We start from the raw sequence: 15,910 nt of genomic DNA, 5'->3' as shown, positions 1-15,910 counted from the left end.
TCTGATAAGATAGACCTGATGGCCTGAATGATTAACCTCTATGCTGGACTTCGAGTAGGTCCATCGAAACCCACTCTTTTATTTATTTCCCTGTGACCTGTTGCCAACTGCTACCAAGTGCATCGGGGATAACTTGCAGAGATCCGTTAAGTTACCAACCTATGCATCTTGCGGATGTTGGAGGGAACCACAGCACTGATGAAGACACATGCAATGGTAGGGAAATTGTGTAAGCTTCACATAGACATTGTGAGGTCTGGAATGAGCCACTGTGCCACACTGGATCTATCTGTGCTGTCCTTAGTTACATGGGACACTATGCAACTGGGAAGTGGGCAGTATGGCCTAATTCTGCTCTAGTCTCTACGGTCAAATGGACCCTTTGACCCAAGATGTCCATGCCATTCATCAAGGATCATGCTACTTACAAATACTTGGTCCATTGAGCTGCAGATTTCAATATTATGAGAGTACCTGAGTATATTACACTAATGGTCAAGGCTTTCAAACATGAGAAGTAACCTGTAATAGAGAGACTTTGGTTAGAAGTACATTACCCCCAGAAAGTGGCAACACATAAGCTGAATGGGACGCTTGTATTAAGCAGATGGGGAATTAACTACCAGACTTGGGATATCATGTTGCAGCTGTACAAGACATTGATGAGATTGTACCTGGAAAATTGTGTGCAATACGTGTTGATATACTTAGAAAGGATGCGATTAAGCAAGGCAAGAGTCCAGGAAAGATTGGCAAGGATGTTGCAGGGGATGGGGGGCTTGAGTTATGAGGATAGACTGGATAGGCTGGGACTGTTTGCCCTGAATCAAGGGAAGCTGAGGGTATAATGTTAGAGAGGTTAATAAAATAAGGGCATGGATAAGATAATCACAGCCTTATTCCCAGATATAGTTGTTTAAAACAAGGGGGTGTAGGTTTAAGGTGAGAGGGAAAGATTTAAAGGACAATGGAAATACAAGTTTTTCTCCACTCAGCGGGTGGTAAGAACAAGCTGCCAGGGGTGGTGGGGGGTGGAGGCAGATATAAGAACATAAGGCATAGGAGCAGAATTAGACCATTTGGCCCATCGAGTCTGCTCTACTATTCAATCATGGCTGATCCTTTTATCCCCTCCTCAGCCTTCTCCCATAACCTTTGATGCCATGGTCAAAGAAGAACCTATCAATCTCCACTTTAAATGCACCCAACAACCTTGCCTCCACAGCTTCCTGTGGTAACAAATTCCACAAGTTCACCACCCTCTGGCTAAAGAAATTTCTCCGTATCTCTGTTTTAAATGGACGCCCCTCTTTCCTGAGGCTGTGACCTTTTGTCCTAGACTTCCCCACCATGGTAAAGATCCTTTCCACATCTACTCTGTCTAGGCCTTTCAAGGTTTCAATGAGATCCCCCCCCCCCATCTTTCTGATTTGCAGCAAGTACAGACCCAGAGCTATCAAACAACCTCGTATGGTACCCTTTCATTCGTGTAATCATCCTTGTGAACCTCCACTGAACCCTCTTCAATGCAGGCACATCTTTTAGTTGAAGAGCCCTGAACTGTTCATAGTACCTCATGGTGAGGCCTCACCAGTGCCTTATAAAACCTTAGTATCACATCCCTGATCTTATATTCTGGACCTCTTGAAATGAGTGACAACATTGTATTTGCCTTCCTCACCACCAACTCAACCTGCAAGCTGACATAGAAGAAGATAGAAACATAGAAAACCTACAGCACAATACAGGCCTTTCAGCCCAAAATGCTGTGCCGAACATGTACATACTTTAGAAATTACCTAGGGTTACCCATAACCCTCTATTTTTCTAAGCTCCAAGTACCTATCCAGGAGTCTCTTAAAAGACCCTATCGTATCTGCCTCCACCACTGTAGCCGGCAGCCCATTCCACACACTCACTACTCTGCGTAAAAAAAAACTTACCACTGATATCTTCTCTGTATCTATTTCCAAGCACCTTAAAACTGTGACTTCTCGTGTTAGCTTGTTTGGGTTACTGTTGAAGATAAGAGATAGGAGAATTGTGTGCCCTCTTGTTCTGAACTCCCATACCATGGTAAATATCCTAGTAGGGGTTCGGTTAAGGAGATGAAGAGAGAAGATGTGGGAGAGAGGAGGACGTAGGATTTGAGCCTGAGTCGAATCGAAGGAGGATCGGCAAAGGGGAAATCGTGAGCTCCAGCTTGTGCACATTAGACTGTTTCACTAAATGGCCCCTTTTCGTTTTTTTAGTTCTTTCTTTACTAACTCCTTTTTCAAATTAAGAATTATAAAACTAAATCCTTTAATTGTATGCGGAGTACTGGCTGTTATTTCGTGGTACTTATTTGTAACAGGGTAATGATTTTGTATGTAGGTTCCTCTTACATAAATTCTATTAAAATGATGCTCTCTTGTATTAGCCATTGGCACCCTGGAAGAATGGCACTGTCTATGCCTCTTATCATCTTATATACTCTCATCTTCCTTCTCTACAAAGAGAAAATTCCTAACTCACTCAATCAATCCGCATAAGACACACTCTATTATCTAGGTGAATGTCTGCCACATTCTTTCTAAAGCATTTTACATCACCTTTAGGGTTTTCCCATTCCTCCTTACAAAATTGCTCGAGTTGTGCTAGGTTAACTGGGGAGCAGTGGTGGACAGCAATCCTGAGATCTTGCCAGAGATGTTCGATCGGGTTAAGGTCAGGACTCTGGGCAACTAAAGGACATCAATTCTCCTTATTTGAAACCACTTCATGGTTGCTTTGATAGTGTGCTTTGGGTCATTGTCCAATTTAAGTTTTTTTTTGGCAAGGGCTAGCAAATTTTGAGAGGCCTCACCATGAGTACTGTTAACAGTTTTTTATTCAGGATCTCTCTGTTTTTAGCATCATTCATCTTCCCATCACTGTTGACCAGATTTCCAGTCCCTACTGCTCAAAAGCATCCCCATAGCACGATGGTACCTCCACCATACTTTACAGTAGGGATGGTTTTACCTGGCTGATGCACAGTATTAGATTTGTGCCACATGTACCACCAAGGGTTGAGGCCAAAAAGTTCCACTTTAGTCTCAAGGAACCACAAAACCTTCTTCCACATCTTTACGGTATCTTCTAAATGATGCTTTGCCTAGTCTTTTTCAGGCAAGAATATTTTTTTTTGCCAGAACTGCTTCTTTGCCATTCTTCCATAAATACCCTATTTGTACGAGGCCTTAGAAATTGTGGGGCTATGAACTTCATCTCCAGTTGCAGCCACTGATTTCTGCAGCTCACTCAGTGACAATTGACGTCACAGTAGCCTCTCCTACACGTGCCATTCTTCTCCAGTGGCCCTGTTTAGAGCGGAGGCCTGTCCTAGTGGTTTCATATTTTTCCACTTTTACCACAATGGACTGCACTGAGCTCCAAGCTATGTTCAGTGCCTTTGAGATGGTCTTATACCCTTCCCCTGATTTATACTTTTCTATTATCATTTCATTGGTTTGCCTTGAATGCTCTTTTGTCTTCATTTTGGTTTGGTCTGTTGAAAATCTACCATACTGTTGCACCTTACAGAGAGTGGAGTATTTATTCAGGTGACCCTCGGACTTTTTACATCACCACATTGGGTGAATCGGTACGGTAATATACAGTATTGCACCTGAGGAAAGTTAGCGTAGTAATTACAAAGGGGATAAATACTTCTTCAGCCTCACGATTTTGGTGTTTAATTTTTAGTAAATAGTTAATGGGTTTTGGAATTTTTCTTTTCATTTGGCATGATGCACAATGTTTTGTAGATAAGCACAAGTTTTATGTCAATAAATATTAAAAGTTAGAAAATGAGACTAAAATGTGAAAATAGTTGTGGGAGCTGAATACTTTTTCAAGGCACTAGATAGCAAATGTTTAATGGGATATGGTCTAAGTGCGGTCAATTTGCACTAGCTCAGGAAAACACCTTGGCTGGCATTGATGAGTTGGGCCAAATGGCTGGTTTTTGATCAGAAAAATTCCGACTTGATGGTCACTCTCTATCTCCTATTACCAAACCAGTTTTGCATCCAGTGTGCCAACTTTGGACTCTAACCTTTTGAACCAGTTTCCCATGTGAGACTTCGTCAAAGGCCTTTCTGAAGTTGATGTAAGTCACGTCAACCACGCTATGCATGTTATTAATTTTTTGGTGGGGGGGGATCACAAAATTAGTTAGACAGAAACTCCCATTACTTCAGTGGTTGGTAAGTTGATGGAGAAGATCCTGAGAGGCAGGTTTTATGAACATTTGGAGAGGCATAATATGATTAAGAATAGTCAGCATGACTTTGTGAAAGGCAGGTCATGCCTTACGAGCCTGATTGAATTTTTTGAGGAAGTGACTAAACACATTGATGATGGTAGAGCAGTAGATGTAGTGTACGTGGATTTCAGTAAGGCATTTGACAAGGAACCCCATGCAAGGCTTATTGAGAAAGTAAGGAGGCATGGGATCCAAAGGGACATTGCTTTGTGGATCCAGAACTGGCTTGCCACAGAAGGCAAGGAGTGTTTGTAGATGGGTCATATTCTGCATGGAGGTCAGTGACCAGTGGTGTGCCTCAGGGATCTGTTCTGGGACCCCTACTCTTTATGATTTTTATAAATGACCTGAAGGATGGGTTAGTAAATTTGCTGATGGCAAAGGTTTGCAGGTGATGTGGATAGTGTGGAGGGCTGTCAGAGGTTACAGCGGGTCATTAACTTTTCTGTCTCCTTTCAAAAGTCTCTACATCCTTCCAGTAACGGGACATTCAGAACTGCACACAGTGTGAATGGTTGATTATATTAACTTCCGGGGGTGGCGGGGGGGGGGGGGGTGTTGTTGGAGGGTGGGGAGAGAACCTTTTAAGATGCTATCAAGTTTTTGTTTTAATCACTTTCCAGAAGGGAGCTTTAGCAAACGGCAGCTTGCAGGGTGGGTAGTGCCCACAATATTTCCACAAATTTTTATCAATTTAATCAATGGACCACTGGAGTTGAAGTCATTGGAGTATGGAGAAATAAGAGAGGGGAGAGAACACACCTTATGCTGAGTGAGCAGGATGTGGAGATGTGCTTGCTTGGTCTCACATACAGCCTCCTGTCAGAGAGGAACTTTGTAATCCACCTGCAGATGGAATCTGGTACATTAAGTTTGGAGAGTTTCTCTTGCAGTAATTTAGGGATGATGGAATTGAATGTTGAACTGAAATCAACAAAGAGAATCCTTACATCCAGTATTCACCTGGGGAGTCGAGGCATTGTAGTGTGAGTTCAGGACCAATGTTAACTGCAACATTGACAGATCAGTTGGCTCTGTAGGTGAAATGCAGCAGATCTAGAAAATTGAGTTATAAATTTGGGAAAGGACATGATGAGCCATTCAAAAGTGTTTATTATAACTGGTGTGAGTGCAACTGACCTATAGTCTTTGAGTCCAGCGATGTTTGATTTTGCTGGAGATTGGAATTTCTGGAAACACACTGGAGCAGTTCATAGTTTAAGAGACTGATTGAAAATGTTTGTATAGACAGATGGTTAGCACAGTGTTTAAAGACGGCAGGGGAGGCAGGGTCAGGGCCAGCAGTCTTCTTGATATTTTAGTTCCTGAACAACTTCCACATCTCCTGCTCTTGGACAACAAAGTTCATGGGGCATTGGTGATGGTCTAGCTGAATGGGCAACAGAGGGGCTCTTTGAAGCATGATCTGTGAGTCAAATCTGCAGTTGGTTTAACTCGTTTGGTTGGGATTGTTAACCATTTTGCCACACCTGTATACTTTACCCTTACACTTGACTTCCCAATGTAAAGGAGAAGGATTAGTTTGACTTGAGAATCAACTTGTGTACAAGAATTGCTAAACTAGTAACTTAGCACCATTCAGCACTGAGATTCAGTGTTAGTTCTTCATGGATGGATTGTTTAGAATCAGAATCAGGTTTAATATCACCGGCATATGTCATGAAATTTGTTAACTTGGCGGCAGCAGTACAAAGCAATACAAGAGAATATAGAGAAAAATAAATAAATGGATTGCAGTAGTATATAGTTGTATATTAAATTGTTAAATTAAAAATAATAGTGCTAAAACAGAAATTTGAAAATAAGTGAGCTTGTGTTCATGAATTCAATGCCCATTTAGACTTCGGATAGCAGAGGGAAGAAGCCGTTCCTTTATCGCTGAGTGTGTGTCTTCAGAATTCTGTATCTCCTTCCTGACGTAACAATGAGAAGTGGGTGATGCAGTCCTTAATGATGGACACCGCCTTTCTGAAGCTCCACTCCTTGAAGATGTCTTGGATACTATTCAGGCTAGTATCCATGATGGAGCTTCTTTCGATCCTGTGCATCAGCCCCCACAAACCCCCGCCCCAAACCAGATAGTGATGCAGCCTGTCAGAATGCTCTCCATGGTACGCCTGTAGATGTTCTAGTGACAAACCAAATCTCCTCAAATTCCTTCTTTATAGCTGTTGGGACCAGGTAAGATCCTTCTAGATCTTGACACCCAGGAGCTTGAAATTGCTCACTCTCTCCACTTCTGATCCCTCTATGAGAATTGGTTCGTGGTCCCTCAATTTACCCTTTCTGAAGTCCACAAACAGCTCTTTGGTCTTATTGACGTTAAGTATAAGATTGCTGTGTATCTGAATCCCATTCTGGGCTTGCAGCTGTTCCAAAACTTAGCTGTCAGGACTTAACATCAGCAAATAAAAGTAAGTTGAGCAAGCACAATGTTAGCAATTTTTTTATGTTTACTTGTGCACATTAATATTAGGATTAAATTGAGAATACTGCATTTACATTGTTTTCTTTTGTTAACCAGTGTTTTTACATACCTGAAGTCTAATAGTTCTACCATTTTTGGTCACAATTACAAATGTCTACAATCATATTTGCATCTTGACACAATACTGGTTACTCTAGAAAATTATAATATATCTTGAGTGGATTTGGATTCTGCTGGATTGCTAGCAGTTCCAGCTACGTTCATGTTCATTGGACATTCAAATCATGATGGTTTTCTTTATTCTAGTCTTATCAGCAAGAAACACAAGCAGGTGTTCCTTATTCTTTGTATTTACACAATACCATTGTTCTATACCAAAAATGTACATTGCATTCATCAGTCTTTTCCTCTGAAGAGAAGAGTCATTGAGATTTAGCCTGTGGATTAGCTTCCATGGTCTACTCAATCTTCAAGAAGGTTATTTTATCTGGCATTGAATTAGTTCCATGAGAATTCTTTACTCTTTGCTGTTCTGTACCAATTATGCTAATGTCAGGAATAGATTCCTTGTCACTAATTTCTTCAGTGCCTTGAGCTACATGTTTGCTGTGATGATGTGATCTACATGGAAACTTCTGATGCATACTAAATATGTTCTGTACTACTTCATAATGTACAGTTGTTCATCTGCTCACTAACTGTTTCACTTGGATGGAATTGCTGAGAGTTGATTGCCTTTGGCACACACAAAGCACTGGAGCAACAGAGCAAGATAAACATTATCTACGGAAGGAAATGAACAGTTGCCGTTTTGGCTGGAAGCCCTTCATTGGGGCTGGAAGGAAGAGCAGAAGCCAGAATAAAAGGATGGGGGATGGTGAAATGTGAGTCAAATTGAGAGGGGCAAGGTGGATAGGTGAGGGAGGAGTAGGAATGATGAGAGAAGCTGGAAGGTGATGGAAGAGGCAAAGGTCTGAACAAAATAGACAGTGGACAGTGCAATAAATGGAAAGAAGAGGAACTAAGGGAGGAAGGTATTGATGATGTTCAGATCATGAGGGAAAGGGAAGGAAAAGAGAAATGGTAATCAAGCCAGAAGAATAAGCAATAACAGTGGGGGGGGGGTCATAGAGGGGAATGGTTACTGCAAGTTATAGCAAAATCAATGGGGCTACTGTCAGGTTGGAGGCTACCACAATGAAATGTGAGATGTTACTCCTCTAATCTGTTTGCAGCCTCAATTTGGCAGTAGAGGAATCCATGGACATACAGTATAGGAGTGGGAAATGAAATTAAGATGGCTAGCCATCAGGAGATTCTACCTGTTAAGCTATTTGAGAGAGTGCAGGCTGGGATCTGGTCAATATTTCTTTGGGGCAAGCTCTCATGGGGGTCTTTGTCAAAGGCTTTGCTAAAGTCCATGAAGACAATGTCCACTGCCTTTCCTTCATAAGCCTTCCTGGTGGTCCACTTGGAAAAGTCTACAAGATTAGTTAGACATGACCTACCGTGTACAAAGCCACACTAACTATCTCCAATCAGGCCCTGACTATCCAAATCCTTATAAATCCTATCCCTTAGCATACCTTCCAGTGATTTATTCACTACAGACATCAGGTTGACCAGCCTATAATTTCCTGGTTTGTTCTTGAAACCTTTCGTGTCTCTCCATTTGCTTCAAGTTTGTTTGCTGTCTACTCTTGGTTAGGCTTTACTAAGCATAATATGGTAAAGACTAACTTATTGATTATTCTCTTGTACTAAAACCAGTAACATATTGTTGTAGAATATTTAAACAAGTAGTTGCCTGATCTTTTGTTCGTCATGGAGCAAAAGGAACCTGCTTCAAAGCTTCTTTTATTGTATATGCAGATCTGTCTGCTGCCCCACTGGAAGCAGAATGCTGTGGACAAGTTAATAAAAGATGATTAATGGGCACTTAATTTCACCAGAATTTCACTTAATTTGGAACCGGTTCTTGATCCCTCACTGTCCCTAGCCCCTCCATTGAAAGGAAACATCATACATGTATATATTTTGTCAGGCCCCTTAAGAATTCTTTTAATGTTTTAATGTGATTCTCTCAATGTTCTAAACTATGGGCCCAGTCTGGTTAGTGTTTTCTCATGGAGCATCCTCCTCCCTCCTTTCCACTGCAGAATCTAATGTAATAAACACATCCTTAGTATTCAAGGCAAGTACACAACATTCCAAATGTGGGAAGTGGTTTTACCAGGGTCTATATAATTATAGTAAGGCTTGTACCTTTGTACTGAAATCCACGTGTAATAAAAGCCAATACTTCGTCATTTCTTGCTTTTCCTACATGTCAACATGCAATAATTTGTGAACAAAGGTACCCAAATTCCCTTGAACACTAACAAATGTCAATTTTTCACCGTTTAAATAATAATGACTTGTTGCTATAATCTATCTGATTTACACAGAAGTTATTCTGCATTATCCTTAAAAGTGACACTACCACCCAACCTAGTATTTTCCCTGACAATTGAAAGTCTGCAGATGTTGGAAATCGAAGCAACATACACAAAATGCTGGAGGAACCCAACAGGCCAGGCAGCATCAATGGAAAAAAGTACAGTCGACGTTTCAGCCCAAAACCCTTTGGCAGGACTGGACTTTAGTTTCAACCCAAAACTTCAACTATACTTTTTTCCATAGATGCTGCCTGGCCTGCTGGGTTCCTCCAACATTTTGTGTGAGTTGCTTAGTATTTTCCCTGCACCACCCCATTACTCTGAGCTTCCCAACTCAAAAATGTTCCACATGGCCCCTTTGTTTTCTGTCCATTAGTGAATCCTCCATCAATACCAGTGTCGTATCACCATGTCCATATTCTGTTTTTGGGGCATCTTACCATCACTTGATGGCCCAAACACTACATAACCAGTAGTTTTCCCTTAGGAATTCTGTTACTTATAATTTTTAAAAATGGATTTATCAAACATGATTTTTCCTTTCAGGAAAGCATGTTGACTGAACTCATCTTGTTGGATTTCCATACTATTACAATGCTATCAATTTGTCAGTAATAGATTGTATTATATTTCCTACTGACATCAGGCTAGTTGGTCTGCCCATTGTAGTATACAATACATTACACCAGCGGTCCCCAACCACCGGGCCGCGGACTGGTACCGGGCCGCAAAGCGTGTGCTACCGGGCCACGAGGAAACGATATGATTTGGCGATATGAGTCAGCGGCACCTTTCCTCGTTCCCTGTCACACCCACTGCTGAGCCATTACACATGCGAGGTCATTACCCGCGCATCATCCATGTCAGCGCGGGAAGGAGATCAACTCCTTAAGCTTGTAAATGACAGCGGGCTGAAAAGTATGTTTGATATAACATCTCTGCCGGCATTTTGGATCAAAGTCAAGGCTAAATATCCTGAGAAAGCCACAAAAGTACTGAAAACGTTGCTTCCATTTCCAACATTTTTCTGTGAAGCGGAGTTTTCTGCAATGAATGCAACGAAAACTAAACTGCGGAATAGACTGGACATAAGGAACCCCCTTTGAGTATCGCTGTCTCCCAGTACCCCTCATTAGGACCGTGTTGTTGCAGGAAAACAAGCCCAAGGCTCCCACTGATTCAGCGATATTAGTGTGTTGCAATGATTTTATATGTTCATATGGGGAAAATATGTGCTGTGTGTTTAATATCCAAACGGTACTTAAAATGTTATGATGCTATTGAATTATAAGTGACTTATATAACCATATAACAATTACTGCACAGAAACAGGCGATCTCGGCCCTTCTGGTTTGTGCTGAACGCTACTTTCATCTAGTCCCACCGACCTACACTCAGCCCATAACCCTCCATTCCTTTCCTGTCCATATACCTATCCAATTTTTCTCTAAATGATAATATCGAACCTGCCTCTACCACTTCTACTGCAAGTTCGTTCAGCATTTACTTCAAGCTCCCCTGATAATTGACTTATCACTATATTCATGCGAGGAAAATATGCGCTGTGTGTTTAATATTAAATTCGTTAGACAAACCCTTTTAGAAACGAAATTGAGTGTATTAGCCACTTGTCACCTATATTCCGGTCGTGATTAACACTCCCCCCACCCCCTGAAGAGAATCGCCAAAAACGACTTGTAGAGAAAAATCGGCACATACACGCATGTGCACTGGTGCCCGCGCAAGGCTTCATGGTCATTGTAGTCCTTCTCTGGGTAAACACAACGTATTTGACTGCTACTCTTGTCCGTTGGTAACCCTACCCCCCCTCCCCCCCGCCCGGTCGGCTGGTCCACAAGAATATTGTCAATATTAAACCGGCCCGCAGTGCGAAAAAGGTTGGGGACCCCTTCATTACACCAGTTGTATCATCTTCAAAACACCTGGATAAATGGTGAGATATACTGTGTCCATACTAAGGGTGGTTTACAAAACACCATGCTGTGGATATTTGTTCTTGCAATAAAACCACCTGTGCCTGTTACATCATTCAATTACTTTTCTAACTACCTGCAAGATACCTTTAAGTTTCTTTGGAACTATTGTCATTGTGCATTATGCAAGATAACTGATTTCCGTCTGTAAGTGTTTTGAAGTTCTCTCATTGTAGCTTGAAATGCAAGCATATTCTAACTCCTGTCCTTCACTTCAAATGATATTGACCATGGAAAAAATTCAATATGGAGGATGATATCCATGCCATGGTGTACTTAATGAAAACTGCTTATGCTTGAGGAAACATTCTCATTTTCTTCTCAGTGACTTTTCCCTTAAATGCTGATCTATATTGTTTTGTGTAGATCTTGTTTTAGAGTGCTTCTGAAATCTCACTGCAATCAGTATACAAAGAATTGTCCATGTAGGATACAGATCAAACTAAAATATTATAAGACAAATTAATTTTTCTATCTTATGCTTTTCATTAAAAGTGTAACAGTAGTTTAAAAGATTTTCTAATGTGGGAGTATTGTTATTAACATGTTAAAATGGAATGTAACCTGATTGACCAGGCAAGTCTCATTCTGTTCTCTATGGCACTGGAGTGACAGTGGATTGAGACTACACTCATAAATTCACCAGATTGTTGTGGTGTTTCTGCTGTCACTGATCATATTTAGTGATGTTATAAACTGCACCCTCTAGGTGAAAGAATAAAAACATAATGTGATAAATGGTTACTTCAAAATGAAAGTAATGAACCATAAGAATATGATATTGTTATAAATCTATTTCTGTTCAAGCTGGTGCCAAGTCAGATATTGTTCATAAGCTTAAAAATAGAGTTTGAGGTGTGATTCATGAACTATAAAGTTACTTAATTTCTAAATTGCAATGTCATGAATGTAATAGTGTAAACTATTTTTGTTATTAGATACAGTGCGGAGTTGGCCCTTTTGGCTCATCGAGGCACACCGCCCAGCAAATCCCTCAATTTAATGCTAACCTAATCACGGGACAATTTACAATGAGCAATTAACCTACCAACTGGTAGGTATTTGGACTGTGGGAGGAAACTGGAGTGCCTGGAGGAAACCCACAGGGAGAATGTACAAACTCCTTATAGGCAGATGGGAACAATTTCACTTTAATTCTTTCTGAGATATTGTAAAACAAGTATACTTTGAACATATGTATGTTTTCTTCAGACATTACCAATCTTTATACTGATTTCTTTTACTTCTAGATTTTGCGACAGTTGTATCTTGGATCCAAACTGTGGCTTCTGTTTTAAAATGCAACATCCTAATGTAACAGAATCATCCTGTGTTCCTGTGAGCAACAGATCTGATACCAGTGCTGCCTGGGGCAGGTACAAGACTCAAGTTGTATATTTTTAATCTTTATGAATGCAGAAAAAGCCGATTGAAGGAGAAGCTAGATTGTATATTGGGAGAAATAAGGAAAAAGAGAAAAGGTAGTATTGTACCTGAGTCAAAAGTGGTGTTTGACAAAGAATATACATCCAAAAATATGAATCTGCAATCCTTTGTGTTACTTTGCTCTCTGTCCAAAATTGGTCAGAATATGTGCGTGCTATTTTCAAATCTTAAAATATCATCTTAAAGTAACAAAACCAGGACAAGTATAAAATAATGCTATTTTAAATTAAGTTGTCTCCTGGGGAAAAAATTGCTTGCTTCAAACATGGTGGGAGTGCCTAAGACCAGAGATCACAGCCTCAGAATAGAGGGGTGTCCTTTTAGAAAGGAGGTAAGTTATTTCTTATTTCTTCAGCTAGTGTGTGATTCTGTGGAAATTGATGCCACAGGAGGGCATGAAGGGATGCAGAGAGAAGGCAGGAGATTGGGGCTGAGAGGAGAATTGGATCAGCCAGGATGAAATGATGGAGCAGACCAAATGGCCTAATTCTGCTCCTATATCTTGTGGTCAAACTGATGGCTTTTCAAAGGATTGCAAGTGTACATTAGTGATAAGCTGCAAATCTAAAGTGCAGTTAAAATGCAGGTCCACAATCCCTTATCCGAAATCCTTGGGGCCCATTGCATTTCGGAACTCAGAATCTTTCGGATTTCAGACCCCACCACCACCGATACGAAAAAACACGTATGCTCAAGTCCCTTATTTAACCTGTCTCAGTGCAGTGGACTTTAAGACCCAGCGGTGCACCAAACCTACGCACATCCTCCTGTATACTTTAAATCATCTCTAGATTACTTATAATACCTAATACAATGTAAATGTTATGTAAATAATTGTTATACTATATTGTTTAGGGAATAATAAGAAGAAATTTTATTTCCAACAAAAACATTCAGTAAAACATAAAAATATACAGCTTCAAACGAACCGAATCAAACACATGGTAAATGACTTATTGGAATAAATGTAGAGCATCACTGTCACTGTCACTATAAAACTTCGATAACTTGTCTTTCTGTCTATTTAAATCATATACAGTGGTAGTTCCGACACTATTTTCTTCAGTAAGACACCGCACAGACACACCACGATCAAGCTTCTGCAATAACTCCACTTCCTGCGTTATTGATAGAGAAGATTCCTTCTCTTTATCTCATTGTTACCCATAGGGGTATCTGCAGCTCTTTTTGACATTTTCACAGTGAAATTAAACACAAAGTCAACAGTGAACACAAAATATCAGCGGACAGCAAATGTACGTGTAACCCATACGAGCGCTGAACCACAACTGACGTCTGGCGGCCTCTGCTAGTGCTGCCACGTCACATCTGAGTGACATCAGCTGTCGGCAAAAAAACTTTGGTTTTCAGAGCTTTTTGGATTTCAGAATTTCGGATAAAGGAATGTGCACTTGTACCATCTATGGAAACAGTTTTAATGTGGCTGGATCTAAAGAACTGAAGTCTTTGAATATCATTGTGGTCAAGCACTGTTAAATACTGTACATTTAAATAATAATTTAATTTTTTTTAAAATCCGCATGGAATCAGATATATTAGCACTGACTTACCGTTTATGGTCATGAAACTTGTTTTGCAGCAGTACAGTGCAAATACGTAAAATACAAAAATAAATAAGTAGTGCCTAAAATAGGAATAACGGGGTCAAATTTTTTGGCAGGATTTTGAGAAATTGTCTGTTTTAAAATACACTTGGTCAATAGAAGCAGCAGCATTTGCCAACTCAGTTTTTCTCATGGCACTTAATTCATATATAAATATGGATAAAAGGTTGAACAGAGAAGTGATGATATTCAGTTTTATTTGTGGAACCTGAATTGTTAACAGTCATTTGTGCCAAATGAGCTAAGAAATCACTGTCTTCCATTTGATTTACAGCTTACCGGGTTTAGAAGAGAAGGCATGTTCCATCGTAGGATGGAATCAGAATCATATTTCTTATTGCTGACTTAGATGACGTGAAATTTGTGGTTTGGCAGTAGTGCAATACAAAGGCATGAAATTACAAAATATTGCAAAAAAAAATGGTATCAAGATAGTGTTGATGGACCATTCAGAGATCTCTTAGCAGAGGAGAAGAAACTGTTCCTAAAACATTTGAGCGTGGATCTTCAGGCTCCTGTACCTCATCCCTGACGGTAATGTTGAGATGAGGCTTGTTCCAGATGCTGAGGGCGCTTACTGGTGGATACTGCCTTCCTGAGGTACCGCTTCTTGAAGATACCCTTGCTGGTGGGGAAGGTTGTGCCTGTGAGGGAGCTATCTAAGTCCACTATCCCCTGCAGCCTCTTGTGCATTGAAGCCTCCATATCAGACTGGAATGCAACCAGTCAGAATGCTCTTCACTGTACATCTATAAAAATATAAGTCTTGCAACAGTATTGAATAAATTATAGCGAGGAACAAATTCAAGCATCCAAGTATCAAATAAGAACTCTTATAAGTATGTGTTAGTAGAATAATGCACAACAGTTTACTGTCTTGGTATATCAGTCATACCAGAATTTATAACGAGTTTCTTTCCATTCACTGATGGCGTTCGATCAGCTGAGTTAGTTGAGCAGGTTTTTTTGCAATGAGTAGAGGCTTTCTGCCTTTACTAACCTTTCCTTTCGTACACAGTTTCAAATCTCCATCAGCATCTGGGTGAAATAAAAATTCTTCATTTCCTCTTCAATCCTTCAAGTTGGTTTGAACCCTGGCCCCTCCCTAATTTTATTCTGTACGTCTCAGATGTTTATCGGCAAAACCATCTTTCCTCATATATTGTTTTTACAATCCTGTGGCCTAAGTGGTGTTCTACAAAGCCTTAACTTGCATCCCTGTTCTTATTTTCTATGCCTCATTTAATAAAGTAAGGCCCTTTTGCCTTTCTAACCACTCTATTGACCTTTAGGAATTAATGAACAAACACTTCAGCTCTGTTCTTGCACATGTTTTTGTATCCTCCTATTCATTGTGTAATTGGTTACTTTATTACATCTCCTGTCAGATCTCACATGTTAAGTTTTCCCACTTCCTGATCCATTAATTTCTTCCTCATTTCTAAATTTTTCAATTTGAGGTCAGCCTCAAGACTCAGTACCATCAGACATCTTTTTCATGCTGCATCTACTGTAACTCTAAATCGTTCAACCATCATGAGACTAAATGTTGAGCCTTGTGATCCCACTGTGGAACAAACTTTTATTTGCATTAATGTTACATAATTTCATGCTGTAAAGAAAGCAAAAGTCAGTGTAGGAGTATTACTTGACAACATTTGACACTA

The 15,910-nt window shown here is 40.2% G+C and overlaps 1 protein-coding gene across 4 annotated transcripts in view; it reads left to right on the top strand.

Annotated features, from left to right (window-relative positions):
• LOC134359363 (proton myo-inositol cotransporter-like) overlaps positions 1 to 15,910 on the top strand; it is a 169,136-nt gene that overhangs the window by 142,042 nt on the left and 11,184 nt on the right. For all 4 annotated transcript variants that reach the window (XM_063072499.1, XM_063072496.1, XM_063072495.1 and 1 more), the window contains one exon: positions 12,423 to 12,548. In XM_063072499.1, coding sequence (XP_062928569.1) covers positions 12,423 to 12,548 — 126 coding nt within the window. The remainder of the gene's footprint in view (positions 1 to 12,422; positions 12,549 to 15,910) is intronic.

The sequence above is a fragment of the Mobula hypostoma genome, chromosome 20, assembly GCF_963921235.1.
Source record: "Mobula hypostoma chromosome 20, sMobHyp1.1, whole genome shotgun sequence".
Lineage (NCBI taxonomy): Eukaryota > Metazoa > Chordata > Chondrichthyes > Myliobatiformes > Myliobatidae > Mobula > Mobula hypostoma.
This window is presented reverse-complemented; position numbering and strand designations above follow the sequence as displayed.